The 15,506-nt window shown below is 40.5% G+C and overlaps 1 protein-coding gene across 1 annotated transcript; it reads left to right on the forward strand.

The window, feature by feature from the left end:
* The first annotated feature begins 2,494 nt into the window (after positions 1-2,494).
* On the forward strand, positions 2,495-15,446 carry LOC114071096 (heterochromatin-associated protein MENT-like). Its single transcript, XM_027908779.1, has 8 exons — positions 2,495-2,504; positions 4,345-4,520; positions 6,689-6,772; positions 8,383-8,520; positions 10,508-10,625; positions 11,406-11,548; positions 13,984-14,151; positions 15,010-15,446. Exons 2-8 carry the CDS (start codon positions 4,353-4,355, stop codon positions 15,409-15,411), a joined length of 1,221 nt encoding a protein of 406 aa, XP_027764580.1. The 5' UTR covers positions 2,495-2,504; positions 4,345-4,352; the 3' UTR covers positions 15,412-15,446.
* The last annotated feature ends 60 nt before the right edge of the window (positions 15,447-15,506 follow it).

The raw sequence follows: 15,506 nt of genomic DNA on the forward strand, positions 1-15,506 counted from the left end.
CTGTACCTTCCAGTAGAAGACTTGGAATACAGATGAAAAGTGTGAAAGAGAAGGAAAGGAACTCTATCATGGGTGTAGCACTCTTCAGAGCTCATCTACTGAAAGCAACACTTGGAGCTGTTTCATTTGTGCCTCCCTGCACTATTTTCATGGTAACCAGCACCTAGCTCTCAAATCAGGCTAACCCTGATTACAGAATCAGAGAATTTTCCAGGTTACAAGTAACCACTTGAGATCATCTGGTCCCATCCCCTATGCAGAGTAACCTAGTGCAGGTTGCACAGGACCATATCCAGTTGGATTTTGAATATCTGTCCCCACCAATGGAGACTACACAAAATCTCCAGGCAACCTGTACCAGTGTTTGATCATCCTCACAGTCAAAGAAGTGTTTACTTATGTTCAGATTGAATTTCATGTTTTCATCTGTGCCCATTGCCTCTTGTCCTCTTGCTGGGCACCTCTGAGGAGAGCCTGGTTCCTTCTTATTTTTTGCATCCTGTAAGGTATTAGCCAAGTAGCAGGTGTTACATGACCGAATTTCCCAGTAACTATTTACAAGAAGACTTGGATTTTTTCTGTATCATCAAAATTTGCAACTTCAGATCCATGAACTCCTCCTTGAAAAGTCACAGTACTTTGAAAACTAAAGGAAGAAGTACCTACATGAAACTGCTAAAACCAGCCTCAATATAAACACGCTGTAAGCATGGACTGCTTGTCACTTAGTGATTCCATGTCTGTCAAAACATGCTTCCAGTTTATCCTTCAATGAAAGATGGAGCTTTTGTGTCCCAGTGCAAACCTCAGCTTCATAAAATAATCCCTGGCATCTCTGTGATAGATGAACTTCATGACAAGCAGAAATGGTAGACACAGCGTACAATAATAAAACCAAGAAAATTTACAACGGTTGGTGTATTGTTAGTCTTCAAGACAAGGACAAATAAAACTCCACCGCTTTCAAACTTCAAAGCAAATACACCCATACTTTTAAAGGTTTTATCTTGCCATCAGTAACACACACAAGAAAATCCCTTCTTACATGTTATTTATAGTCCTGTCCTTTACAGTTCTACTGCAACAGATCTGATACTTGGTTTCATTTTTTTTCCCAGGGGACATAAGTGAATAGGATTTTCTGCAGAGTAAAAATCCATAGTGGGACTTAGTCTAACACTGATTTTAAATTCTGCTCTTTTTACTAGGTGTACCTGCAAGAGAACTGATCTTCAACAGATGCCCCAAAGGCTACTCAGAGTGGACCATTTACGAAGAACGGGTACGGGAATATGGCAAATCAAACAGGCAGAAAGATACAACCTCACTGCTGAGCAAGATGGGGATGAAAGACAGCTACAAAAAAAGACCAAAATTACTTCACCATATGCCAGAGGAAAATGACTGGTTTTATCAAAAGACTGTTTTATGACCACCTGTAGGAGGTCAATCCACCTGAGGTCAACAGGTCAGGTGTTGTGATGCTGTGAAATCTTGTTTATATCCTTCTGGCTGTATCAGTTAACTAATTTGTCTCACTGTTTTAAGCTGGCACAGCAAAACCAAAAGCAGTTCTTCTTTGGCTAATGTGCTCCCCTTTGTAACTCCAGTTACTAAACAGGATCTTGCAGGAGCTGACACAAAACCACAAAGTGCCTACACAATTTGGGTACCCTTTCTTCATTTTCCTGTATTTTTGGCCAATCTTTCCAGCTTATAGTACCACTAACTGCTAACAGTGTAGGGCCTGCAGGTATCTAAAGCACCTTCACCTCCTTTGTGAGGAGCAGTGGTCTCTTAAAACAACATCCACCATTTCAGATGAACCCAGTGTTCACTCTCATTTCATCACTTATTTTAGGTGATTGTGTAAATACCTTCTGAACTTCCTTTGTGATTTGCTTTCTGAAACAGAAGAGCAAAATTACAAAATATCCTTGTACAAAGTAAGGGCTTTATTTGACCTGAGTGCCACAAGAATTCAAATGCTTCCCCCCTCAAATTTAACTACAGGATGAATGAGACTAACAGTCTATTTCAGTATTCCCTTTTAGCCATAGCTTTGAGATCTCTTTGAGTTTCTATTTATTTCCCCAGTTTGTGGAGTAAAAAAAAAAGGAAGCCCTAAAAGTATTTCAACATATCCCATGCCAATACAGGGTGGTTGAAATACTTTATGCAATTCCTACATTTTTTTGCAGGCCAAACACCAAGGTTGTGGAGGACATCTATGGGGAAAAGGCATACTCGCCTTCACATTCCAGGATATACATCCACAAACAGTGACTTTGAATTCAGGAGGTCTCCCCCTCTCTGAAAATAGGTGATAGAGAGGAGAACTAGGAATAAATGAGGGAACGTGCACATTAGTACTAGAAGAGGATGTAGATAAGAAAAGGGAGGTGCAAACATTTCTTCATTTCCAAAAGTACTCGTTGCCCCACAGACTGCCACAGATTCTGACTGAAGACAGATATTAACTCTTCTCTCTCTCAGGATTTCAGGTAGTGTAAATATTTATAGCAAAATAATTAGCTCTTATTTGTCTTAAAAAATCATGTTAAAGTCTTTGGAACTGAGGGGTTAAAAGATGGCATAAAAGTTATGCAGAGGAAGGGAGTGCTTATAATTTAGTACAAAGTGTAGCCCTTAGGGAAACCCTGTGCCAAGGCACAGTGGACAGAATGCAAACCAGGGTTGGGGAAAACCTACATAGCCTGGGAGGGCAGAAAGTTTCCTCACCTGTAGCAAGGGTGCTTTAATCACCAGGCTACTGGTCAGTTTAGATCAGAGAGAACAAACTGAGAACAAACTGTAGGAGAGAATACTCTCCTACGGATCACTGAACACCCAAGACAACATGACTCTCTAGGACAGTGTTTTGGATACCCAGCACTGGGTGTATTAGTTCAAGCCTCTAATTTATTTCTTTCAAATAACTACTGGATTAGGCATCCAGACCTTCCTTTGCCAGAAGACCAAATTTGTTCAGAGACCAGTGAACCTCACAAAAATACACACATATTCTCTGTCTCAAGCCTGAGAAATACTTGATTGCTTCTCAGGCACTCTCTGGGAACAGGAGAAGATGTCAGTTTGAAAACCTTCACGTAAAAATGTTCAGCTCAGCCCTGTACCCTGGATATGCTCTGGGAGATCAGCATCTTCAGAAATAGCAGTAAGATATCTGACTTGAAAGTCCTAAAAATGCTTAGGCATGAGCCAGGCTGCATGGCTCACCTCTGAAGTATGCTTCAAAGCTGTTGCAGATCCTAGGAAGCTTTGAAAACAAAACTTGAGGACCCCAGAGATTCCAGGCATCTCTGACACTTCATGGCAGTTCTCTTCAAGGACTGCAGTTTTTGATTTAATCACACAAATTGTGGGTGAAGATAGATTTTAGATGTCCAGTTGCTGTTGTTGATCTAATGCTTAACCTTTCACCTGATGTCATCTTACACCAAATGTTTTATTAGTCATTATGCTGGTAAAGACAGTGGAAATTTCTGAGTTTATCCTAATATTTATCAAAGTATTAGATTGATCTAAAATATGCTAATAAGAAGCACAGGTTTGTACTGGATCCCTGTACGGAAAATGAGTTTAATCCTGAGGTTACGGTTGTATGTTTGTTTTGGTTTTGTCCTGTAAAAACATACCTAGAAAAACAAACAGAATAAGGATGGGAAACCTGTAGGTTCTGATAAACCACCAGGAAACCAGAGAAAATTTATTGTTGGTTAAAACAGGAACTATTTAGGGTTGTATGTAAGATGCAAGAATTGAAGAACAGCAATTAACAAATACAGCTACAGATTCCAAATATACATCAAGAACGTATAAAAATCTATATATCTCTAGGAGCTATCAGGATACATGTAGTGAATCACATTAATTCACAATGCTTTTTTTCAGTGGAAAATAATAGCACAGGAAGTTTAAACAAACAGAAAAAAGCCCAAAGCAGCACACTGAGAAATTATTTTGTTTCACTCTCTCAGAATCAAAGAATAAGTCAACAAAAATTAAACAAAGAGTGAATTGGGTCTTGAAACAAGTCTAGACTGTGAAAACATTTCTAGCTAAAACTGTACTCCACTGATGCAAAATAAATAATAAACCTGAGGACACTGAAAGTGATGTGGAAGGAAGAATTAATGCAGGTCTTAGAAAGAGACCTACTAAATTACTATACTTGGCATCTGTGCAGTATTTTACCCATTACAGGGACACCCTCAGACTGTATTTTAGAGGGAGCAGGCAATCCCCCACTAACAGCTTTGTACTTTTTTGAAAGAAATGAGGATGCAGTCATCACCTCTCTCTGACGCTCATTTGTCTCAGGTGTATCAATGGAGTCTCTCTCCGTGTCAACCAACAGCTTCACTCTGGACCTTTACAAAAAGCTGAATGAAAATTCCAAAGGACAAAACATTTTCTTTTCTCCTTGGAGTATTGCAACTGCTCTTGCTATGGTCCACCTGGGTGCAAAAGGTGACACCGCAACCCAGATGGCTGAGGTAAGCTCTGAAATTAGCAGTGTGGTTCCTACATAAATTGCACTGTTATTCTACCTATGGGTAACAGAAAGGAACACTATGGGAGAACAGTGACCTGCCATAATGTGGTAAAGGGAAGAGCCCCAGTCACACGATCAGCACTGGAGATCACTATTCTTCCACTTTGTTTCCAAGATCTCTCTGCTCTACACTACCTCTACACTTAGCTTGCATTTACAGTTCCCAGAGCATAGCAAGTGGTCTGCTAAAGAGAAGTTATTGATATTAGAGATTATGGCTAGTCTTGTTTGAAATGCTACACTCCATTTTAATTGCCCTCTGAGCAGAATAATTCACCTAATACAGTGCTCAAATAGTAATGAAGAGATAACTTTATTAAAATAAAATAATATGGAGCTAAGATATGCTAGAGAAAAAAATCTGGAGATAATATCACTGCTTCCAGACATCAGCAGGTTCTGGCAGCAGTAAATCTGCTTCCTCGTACTGCATGCAGAAGTTAGAAAGCTCTCCTGAATGCGTTTTTGGATGCACAGGAATGGCATAAATACCTTTGTTTGTGACATAGTAAGTCCATAAAAATGGTAATCCTCCCATGAATAATGGAGACATATAAGTATTAAAAATGTCATAGAATCACAGAATATGCTGAGTTGGAAGGGACACATCAGGATCTTCAAGTCCAACTCTTGGCCCTGCACAGGACACCCCAAGAATGTGCCTGAGACCGTTGTCCAAACACTTCTTGAACTCAGACAGGCTTGGTGCTGTGGCCACTTCCCTAGGGAGCCTGTTTCAGCGCCCAGCCACCCTTTAGGTGAAAAACTTTTTGCTGTTATCCAAACTAAACCTCCCCTGACTCAGCTTGATGCTGTTTCCCTGAATCCTGTCACTGGTCACCAGAATGAAGAGACCAGTACCTGCCCCTCTGGTTTCCCTTGTGAGGATGTTGAAGACCACAATGAGGTCTCCCATCAGTCTCCTCTTCTCCAGACTGAACAAACCAAGTGACCTCAGCCGCTCCTCATACAACTTCTCCTCCAGACCCTTCACAATCTTTGTTGTCCTCCTTTGGACACTCTCTAATAGTTTAATGTCTTTCTTATATTGCGGTGCCCAAAACTGCACACAATGTTCAAGGTGACGCCACACCAGTGCAGAGCTGAGCGGGACAATCCCCTCCCTTGACCGGCTGGTGATGCTTTGCCTGATACCCCCCAGGACACGGTTGGCCCTCCTGGCTGTCAGAGCGCTGCTGACTCATATTACACTTGCCATCAACGAGAACCTCCAGGTCCCTTTCCACAGTGCTTCTCTCCAGTCTCTTATTCCCTAGTCTATACACACAAACAGGGTTGCCCTGTTCCAGGTGCAGAATCTGGCACTTGCCCTTGTTAAACTTCATGTGGTGGGCGATTGTCCATCTCTCTTATTGTCAAGGTCTCTCTGCAAGGCCCCTCTGCCCTCGATGGCTCCTCCCAATTTTCATCAGCAAACTTACTTAGTATTCCTTTGTGTTCTGCATCTAAGCCGTTAATGATGATGTTGAAGAGAACTGGGTGGAGGATGGAGCCCTGCAGAACTCCACTAGTGACTGGATGCCAGTGTGATGTTACCCCATTCACTATAACTCTCTGTAACCAACCTGTGAGCCAATTGCTCACCTACTGTGTAACATGTTTGTCCAGCTGTATGCTGGACATTTTGTCCAGAAGGATCCTATGAGAGACAGTGTGCTCTCTTTTGCAGAACTTATCAATATTTGTATTCTTTTAGGTTATATGCATTTACTTAGAAACATTAAATGCAGTTTTACATTTGTGTTACATTAGTAAGACTCTGAAGCATGCCACACCTTTTGTTGTGTTTTGCTATGATCTGAAAACAGATTCCATGCAGCTAAGCACAAACTAACCACTTATCTAAATAAAATCATATTTGAGTCACAGTATTGTTATATTATTAAGCAGTCAATATGGGTAAAATCTATATAATAATGATAAAGTAATAGAAATTTAATGGAGAGTGTCTTGTCCTCAATAACTTTAATAGACTATCATTAGGCATGGCTGGTGAATTATTTTTAGAAAACTAAAATGCTTACAACCCTTGGGCATATTTATGTCCAGCAAACAAGCTATCTTTATGAACATTTATCATCCTCACAGGTTCTTCATTTTAACCAGACGGCAGGAGAAAAAGGTTCATCTGAGACAAGGCCTTCTCGAGGGAGACCAAAGAGAAGAAAGATGGTATTTATTACAACAAAAGACTTGGAGATAAAAATCTCTGAGAATGGAATGGTCCAATGCAAATACTGCTTTTGCCTTCTAACATCTGCTTGTTTTCAGTCTCTAATCTACTGTCTCACTTAAGAACTATATATAGAAAAGGTGAACAAGTAGGTAATACTGTAAAACTCATGAACTTGGGCCTTCAAAATCAGAACTGGGATACTAATGGTATTTTGATTAGCCTTAAAACTGTCTTATTTGGTTTTAGCTGGGCTATGGAAATACTAAGAAAACAATTGCCCTAATACGTTTTGTACAATTCTCTCTCTTATCAGCTTCAGGTTGGTTTTTTTCTTTCTATAGTGTTAGCGAAAAACAACTACTGCATTCACACCTCACTCCAGCCCTACCCAGTAAAGACCTTTCCACCTTTCTTACACATGGACACATCAGGCAGACAAAATTTCCTTTTAAGGTAATGCATGTTGACTTACCCTTGCTCATCAGCTCCCCAAAGACTTGCCCCCAGGACAAACCGCCCAGATCTTTTTCATCAAATGAATTTCCTAAACCCTGAAAAGGTTAAAAACTCAAACAAGCAATTTTTTTTTTTCAGCATAGAAACTAAAAGAAAGCTCAAAGAAACAAAAAGGGGAGAGGAGGTTATATCATTCTCTCCCTAGATGGCGCAGGATGATTCTCCAAGATGAATCATTACATTCACATTCATTTTAGCAACTCACTGACTTCATAAGTTGTGGTAAAGTCTGTCTAATCTTGTCTTTCAGATGTTTCACTTTATTACCTCTTCATTCTGTTCCCACCCTATCGCAAAACTCAGCCTCTGCTATCCTGTGTCCTCTGGATACCAAATTCCTTCCTAGGTGTCCTTCCTGGCAGCCCATGTCTCAGCAGGAGTGAGAAAAGATCAGAGTAAGGAGTGTCACCTCACCAAACTTACAGCAAGTCACCATGAGTCAGTGCAGAGACTCAGTGCCTCATGTCCAGGGCATGATATGTGACATGGAGTAGGAGATTGCACCCAGGCAGCTTGTGGGGAACAGCTGACAGGTAGCAACTTATTCCTCCATTAGCAAAGCAACAGCTGGCAACAGCTGGCAAGCAAGCTCATGCTCCCTAAAACCATCAACACTGACATCCAGGACAAGCTCTCTCCAAAATCCAAATAGCAACAGCAGAAGTCATGTGAAATGGGAAATTTGTGTAGTTTTAAGTCCATGATCTGACACCAGGGTCTATCAGAATGGAACACCTCCTCAAAAACTGCAGGCTGCATTGATGGGTCCTTGTGTATCTGAAAGGTCTTGTGAAACTGAAAATTAGGCCTGACCATGACAAAAATAAGGAGATTCTATTTCCCGGGAGCACAGTCAGCTGGTGTCCCCAAAGGCCTACACAGCACTGCAGAAAAAGACCATTGCCCTACAGACAGAAAACAATTTATCCATTTAGACACAGTGCTGCTAACATGCAACATACTCAAAAAAGCGTTTCATTCCCTGAAACTCATTTTTATTAAATCAACCTGAACAATTTAAATAAACATAGCAGGCACAACAGGAAAAAAAAAAACAACAACTCCATACTACTTGATATCTCTTTCCAAGGATCCTGAGCATGGGCAAGCTGAAAACATCCACTCTGGTTTCAAAAAGCTCCTATCTGCCATCAACAAAAGGAGAAGCACCTACTTGCTGAAGAGTGCTAACCGGCTGTATGAGGAAAAGACCTACCCATTACTGCCCGTGAGTTGAACATCTTTGCTTGAGAATATGTTGACATGAAGAGGGATTATCAACAGAGATGATAAAAAAATTCCAAATTATAGCTCTGGGGTTTCAGTAAAAATCAGAGGACAGCCATACATGGCTATCCTTGGACAGACAAGAGGTCCAGTTGTTTCCAGCAGTGGGCAACAGTTTAGGAAGTGCATGAGAAAAAGGCACATTGTGTAATGATGCTTTTCCAGAATCTGCTGTGGTCACCAAATGATCTGCAGCTCAGGGACTTCCTGAATCAGAAGGCATGTCTAGTTAATAGATTTTGTTGAGCTGCTGTTTCAAGACTTTGCAAAGTTGTCTTTTGAATCTACTTCAGCCCTCAGCACCAGGATTTCCACAGCTGAACTGCACATTGTAGGAAGTGCCTGTGCCTTTTGAGCTTGCAGCCTGTTGACATCCCTACTGGTTCGTTTAACTTCTAAAGGATGTTTCTCCACATCTCTGGTAGCCCTCATTCCCTGTCTCTGCATCTTTTATACTCTAGCATTTCTGAGACTGAGGAAGTCACAGCTGCATTGAGAACTCAGACAGTGGGCACACCAGAGTATTATATAGTGTCATTCTAGAAGTCTGTCTTTTGTTGCCTACTCATTTCTTTCTAACTCTAAAATTTTTATTTGTCTTTTGGGTCACTATTAAGCAGATTTTTTTTTTTTCATGCAACTGTCCATTATAGCTTCAAGACCTCATTCCTAAAGAGTAATAATCCCTTTCTATGCCTTATGCTTCATAAGATCAATTATAAATATGTTAATATATATTTTAATGCATTCATTTAGATTTTGATTTTATCGAAAAAATACTTTAGCACGGACCCCAGCACATATATCCCTGTGGTACTCCCGTAGTAACAACCCTTCATTGTGAACATTATTTCCTCTTATGCTTGGTTTCCAGTCTCTCAAACATGACCTATCTCTGCAGTCCCATAGATGTTCACCCTTTGGTGAGAAGTCTTATGAAATGCCTTTTGATAATCCAAAAGACAGTAATGGCTCAACCTTATTATCCATATGCTTCCTGACACCTCCAGAAAAGTCCAACAGATTTGTGATTTAGGATTTCCTATTACAAAATGCTGTTGGCACTCCTCCGATAAGTCACATTAATTCATACATACACCTATTCTTATTCATTTGCCCCATACTGACTCATGAGCTTGTAATTACCTGTGAGTTTGAAATCTTTTTAGAACTGACATTGTATTAATCATCTTCCACCTCCTTGGAAGGTGGTTTTAAATGAGGTTACTGTTCTTTGATCTTGGAGTGTGTTCGGTTTCCTGAGTAATTACAATTTGTCCTCCTGAATGTGTATTGCTCATTTTCTCCATAATCTCATGTACACAGGCTTTACACAGAATCTAGGGAATTTCCTGCTGGGAATCTCCATGAACTGTTTCACAGCAGACAGCAATGCAAACATTAATTCTGCTTTTCTACCTTGACTTTATTCAACAAGAACTTCCCATTTACACCCAATCCCTCATTGTCTTCACAAACTTTTGGCAGGTTCCTCACCTCTGAAGCAAACTAAAAACCTTTTTTTTCATTTTGTATGAGATTGTTCTACCACCTTGTACTGAACACTATGTCACAAAGCAGGAATAAAAGCATTTAAATGACCTAAAAATGTCATTTTGAGAAATTTTTAAAAAAAGGTGAAGAATGTTTGTTTCATGGACATTTCAAAATTACAAATTTGCACCTTTGATTTCAAACAAAAGAATTTGAAGTAAGTTTCCTTGACACTGAAGTTTGATCAGTCCATACTTAATATTTAGCATAGAATGTATCAGACCTTAATATAAGGGTTATTTCATTTAAACCAAATTTTATTTTCTTAAATTATGTATTAGCAGATTGTATAATTTGTTAAAGTGATTATTTCTAACATTTTTATAAGTCAAATTAAACTAAATAAGCATACATTTTCCAATTCTATCTTTCAGAAATTCTTACAGCTCATTACAAGCTATTACAATGCAAAGCCACAAGCTGTAAACTTTAAGACAGCTGCAGAACAAGTCAGAGTACAGATCAATTCCTGGGTTGAAAATAAAACTGAGAGTAAGTATCACTCTGGTGGCTTTTTTTTTTTTTTTTCTGACTCATTTTCAAAGAATTTGTATTTCCAGATTTATTGCTCTTGCAACCAAGGCTCCACAAAAAATGGAAACTCAGGGGAGGGAGGTAATGAGCAAAGTATGGTTAAATAGCTTGAAGAATGCGTCTCTCCAAACTTAACTTCTGCTCCTTACAAGGTCCTTCCCTTGATTCTCTATGCCGTAGCCTCTTCCGAATTATTGCTGTTCAGAGGGGTGCATGGAAGATAACTGTGTGGCTCCGCAATTAGTGAGGGTTTTACTTCTGCATTCTTCAGCTACTTGCAGCCAACTTCACAGAACATCCAAGCTATACCACTTTACCCACTTTCCAATGCTGTTTACTACCCAAGCTCCAATATTAAAAAAAAAAAAACCAAAACAAAAAATCATAGAATCATAGAATGGTTTAGCTTGGAAGGAACCATAAATGCAATCTAGTTGCAATCCCTCTGCCATGGGCAGGGACACCTCCCACTAGACCACCAGTTACTCAAAGCCCCATCCAACCTGGCTTTGAATACTTCCAGGGATTGTCTCGGTTTAACACAACTTCTCCAGGCAAGATACAGAGATACTTAAAACCCCATTTTTACCATATGTACATCATAGAAAAGTACAATAACCCCCTCCCTCCCAAATGCAAACGTTTTTGCACCAGGGTCAGCCACAGAGAAGTCACAGTTAAACTTGGGAAGTTACACAGTCACACTCGAATAACAGTCCTGTTTGTCTGATTTTGAAGGGAAAATACAGAGTCTGCTGCCTGCAGGATCTCTCCATTCTCGCACTGTGTTGGTCTTAGTAAATGCCATTTATTTCAAAGGAAAGTGGGAAAAGAAATTTCTGGAGAAAAATACTTCTGAGATGCCCTTCAGATTAAACAAGGTAAATTCCTTGTCTATATGCCTGTTGCCATATGTCAGTATGTCTACTATTGAAGACTAAATATTTCACCTGTATTTCATATGCCACTGCAACCCTTTTTTTTAGCTGGGCACATGGTATAAACTCAGTGAGAACAGCAACTGTGAAAATAAATCAGCATTATCTTATTTACACATATTCACAAGAACAGGATTTTTAATCAATACCTCCTCAGTATCAAAACACTTGAGAACAGGTAAAGTCCAGAAAAATAAGTTAAATAAGTTAAGTAGCTAAAGGACACGATGAAATGTCTCTAAGTACCATGTTCCCATTTTCAAATGGGACCAAGTCACTTTTCAGAGCATTGATTAAGCACTCTCTTCTGCTCTTGGGACCCTGAGCTCAAGGGATCTGATCCAGCTGCTCTTTCCACACATACCCTGGGTGTTGTGTCAAACTTCACAGGGAATTTTCACAGGGGTTTGTCATTTTAGCTGAGTGTGTATAACCTATTCAGTATTAACTGAGGGTACATTATTTAGCTAACAGTATTTAAACAATCATGCTCTGACAATTCCCAGTAGCTGACTGCATGCATATTTTTGGACTGTGTCAAAAGCAAGCAAAATTATTTGTCAGTGGAAGCAAGCAATTTCTTTGACACGGATTAAGAGTGCAAATACATTTTGTATGCCAGGCAAAGTGAAGCAATTGTGCTTATGATGTGACCGTGTACCCGAAACCTACTGTACTAAATGTGCAGTTTTAAGATCCATCATGGCAGATGTCTGTGGTAGGTCACCTTGGCTGGCCACCAGATGCCCACTAAGACTGTCTATCACTCCCCTTACTCAACAGAGCAGGGGGAGAAAAATAGGATGAAAAGATTATGGGTCAGGAAAAGGACAGGGAGATCACTTACCAATTATCCTTATGGTCAAAACAGGCTCAACTTGGATAAATGAATTTAATTTATTGCCAATTAATCAAAGTAGCTTAATGAGAAAGAAAGCCAAATATATAGCACCTTCCCCCCACCTCTCCATTCCTCCCAGGTTCAACTTCACTTCTGATTCTTCCAGCTGTGCCCCAAAGCAGTGTAGGAGGACTGGGAATGGGGGTTACAGTCAGCTCACCATCGCACATTGTCTCTGCCGCTCCCTCATCCTCCTCACACTGTTCCCCTGCCCAAGTGTGGGGTCGCACCCATGGGATACAGCCCTTCACATCCAATGTGGATCCTTCCCATACTGTGCAGTTTTTCAAGAACTGCTCCAGTATGGGTCTTTTTCCTGGGGTGCAGTCCTTAGGAATGGGCTGCTCCAGCATATGCCCACTGTGGGGTCACAGGTGATACCAGAAAACCTGCTCCTGAATGGGCTCCTCTCCAGAGTGCCACAGGTCCTGCCAGGAGCCTGCTCTAGCATGGTTTCTCCATGGGTTGCAGCTTTATTCAGGGCACATCCACCTGTTCCAGCATGGGGTCATCCACATGCTTCAGGGTGGATATTTGTACCACCATGGTCTTCACCATGGGCTGCAGGGGAATCTAAGCTCCAGCACGTGGAGTGCCTCCTCCCCCTCCTTCCTCACCAACCCTGGTGTCTGCAGAGTTGTTCCTTTCTCATTTTCTCACTTGGCTCTCCCAGTTGCTTTTGTGCAGCAGTTTTTGCCCATTCTTAAATGTATTACCACAGAGGCACTAGCAACGTCCCTGACTGGCTCAGATTTGGACAGTAGCAGGTCTGCCTTGGAGCCAGTTGGAACTGTCTCTGCCTGACACAAAGGCAGCTCCTCACAGAAGCCATCTCTGCAGCTTCCCTGCTACTGAAACCTTACCACACAAACCTAATACATCGGTGCTCAGAGAGGGTTTAAGTCACAGGCTGAACAGCTGGGTCTGCAAACAGATAAAACTTGTGCGAATATAACAGAGCACAGGGATTCAGAAGTTTATTGCACAGTCCAATTCCACTTCGTAATCCAGTCCTATACAGTTTGGGGAAGAGGAAAAGCCATCACAGGTCACAGAAAATATGTTTCAGAGGCAGAGTGTGACAATCAGTGTTGCCTGAAGGAAGTCAGTCAACACTTTTTTCCCCTCAGTCAAAGCTCTCACTTCAAATAACATAACCTTTGGGAGAAAATATGAAACCCAAGTAGTTACTTGCTTATCTAAGCTAACTCCTTTATTTTAAATTAAGAAATATATTATGTGGAATTCAGTTAGCAGGTAGTTAGCACAGGTGCCTATGCTGATTTTTTATAAAGATTCCAAAGACTTTGAGAAGGGGGTATATGCAATGCTGTCCAAAGGAAAGAGTCCTGAGTATCAAAATGCTGCTGACTCTCATACTCGTTTACAAATTTTTGCTTTCATTTTAATGAAGCAAATATATTTTATCATTCTTTAATGTATAAAGGATTTTTTTTATGTCTGAATTTTTTCACAGACCAAGACTAAACCTGTACAGATGATGTTTCTGAGAGATAATTTTTTTGTACTCCATGAAACAACCATGAAATTCAGAATCATTGAACTGCCATATGTGAAAAATGAACTCAGCATGTTTGTCGTCCTACCAGATGACATCAGTGATAACACTACTGGTCTAGAGCTGGTAAAGCTGGCCTATTGTTGCACCACACACACTGTGAAACAGTATCAGAATCAGATAAAAAGAGTGAAGAAGAACAAGCTTCAAAATCACAATAGAATAGCTCTGATGTGTGCGAAATTGTGACACCATGATTTCTCAACCTAGGATTCAGGGCATTTGATAACATTGCAAATATAGTACTTCTAAAACTATCTTAGTTCACACAACTGTCTTAGCATATTTTGTATCCTCTTTACTACTGCCAGACTAGCAAAAGGAAAGTAAGGACCATATCTGAATCACCATGCCCTAGAGTTATCTTCTCTTGAGGGCTGCATAATTTAATTTTTATGTCCTTTGCAGTCTGGATTTGCACTTAATAGTTTGTGGTGAGTTTTCTAAAACTAAGCGCTGACTACCCTGACCCAGAAGGTGTCAACAGCCATTCGAGACCACACCAGGATCAGTTTCAGATTCTAAACCGATCAGGGCAAACATATTTTTATTTGTACCTCAGTTCCCATGCATTCTATTTATTTATCACTGCTAAGGGAAAAGTTATACACACGCAGCAAGCACCTACTACTATGAGTCACACATTGCAAAAAAGCAATATTCTTCACACCGGAGAAAAAATAATAAACTACTCTAAGGGTTCAGGCCTACACTTCACCACTTTTAAGAAAATAAACAGAAGTGTAAGTCACTTGGCACTTTGCAGGATCATGCCCTGTGAATATGGTGCACGTTCCATCTGTACTCACTTCTGGTAGCTGGGTTTTGTTTTACATGTTCTTGATGGGCATTAAGATACTGGTCTGTGCATGTCTTATCTCTGTCCTTTGCATTCCAACTATTTTCTTCCCCAACTCATTGCAGGTGGAAAGAGAACTAACCTATGAGAAATTGGCCGAATGGACCAAATCAGACAATATGATGAAAGCTGAAGTGGATTTGTACCTGCCAAAGTTGAAGCTGGAAGAGAATTATGACCTTAAATCCCCTTTGAGCAGCATGGGGATACGAAATGCTTTCGACCCAGTTCAGGCTGATTTCACAGGGATGTCAGAGAAGAAGGATCTTTTCATCTCTCAAGTTATTCACAAAGCTTTTGTGGAGGTCAATGAAGAAGGTACCGAGGCAGCAGCTGCCACAGGCATCTTGGTGATGAGATCAAAAGTACCAACAATGACTTTTAAAGCTGACCACCCTTTTCTCTTCTTCATCAGACACAACAAATCCCAAACCATCCTCTTCTTTGGCAGACTCTGCTCACCCTAGTCAATTACTCCTTGCCCTGCAGAGCAGGTGATGCTTGCTTGCTTGCTTGCTAGCAAAGAGGCAAATACCAAACCCTGATCTCTTTCTGCAACCCG

Source organism: Empidonax traillii, unplaced genomic scaffold (assembly GCF_003031625.1).
Source record: "Empidonax traillii isolate 1590-97213 ecotype Southwest subspecies unplaced genomic scaffold, ASM303162v1 scaffold1839:size67204, whole genome shotgun sequence".
NCBI lineage: Eukaryota > Metazoa > Chordata > Aves > Passeriformes > Tyrannidae > Empidonax > Empidonax traillii.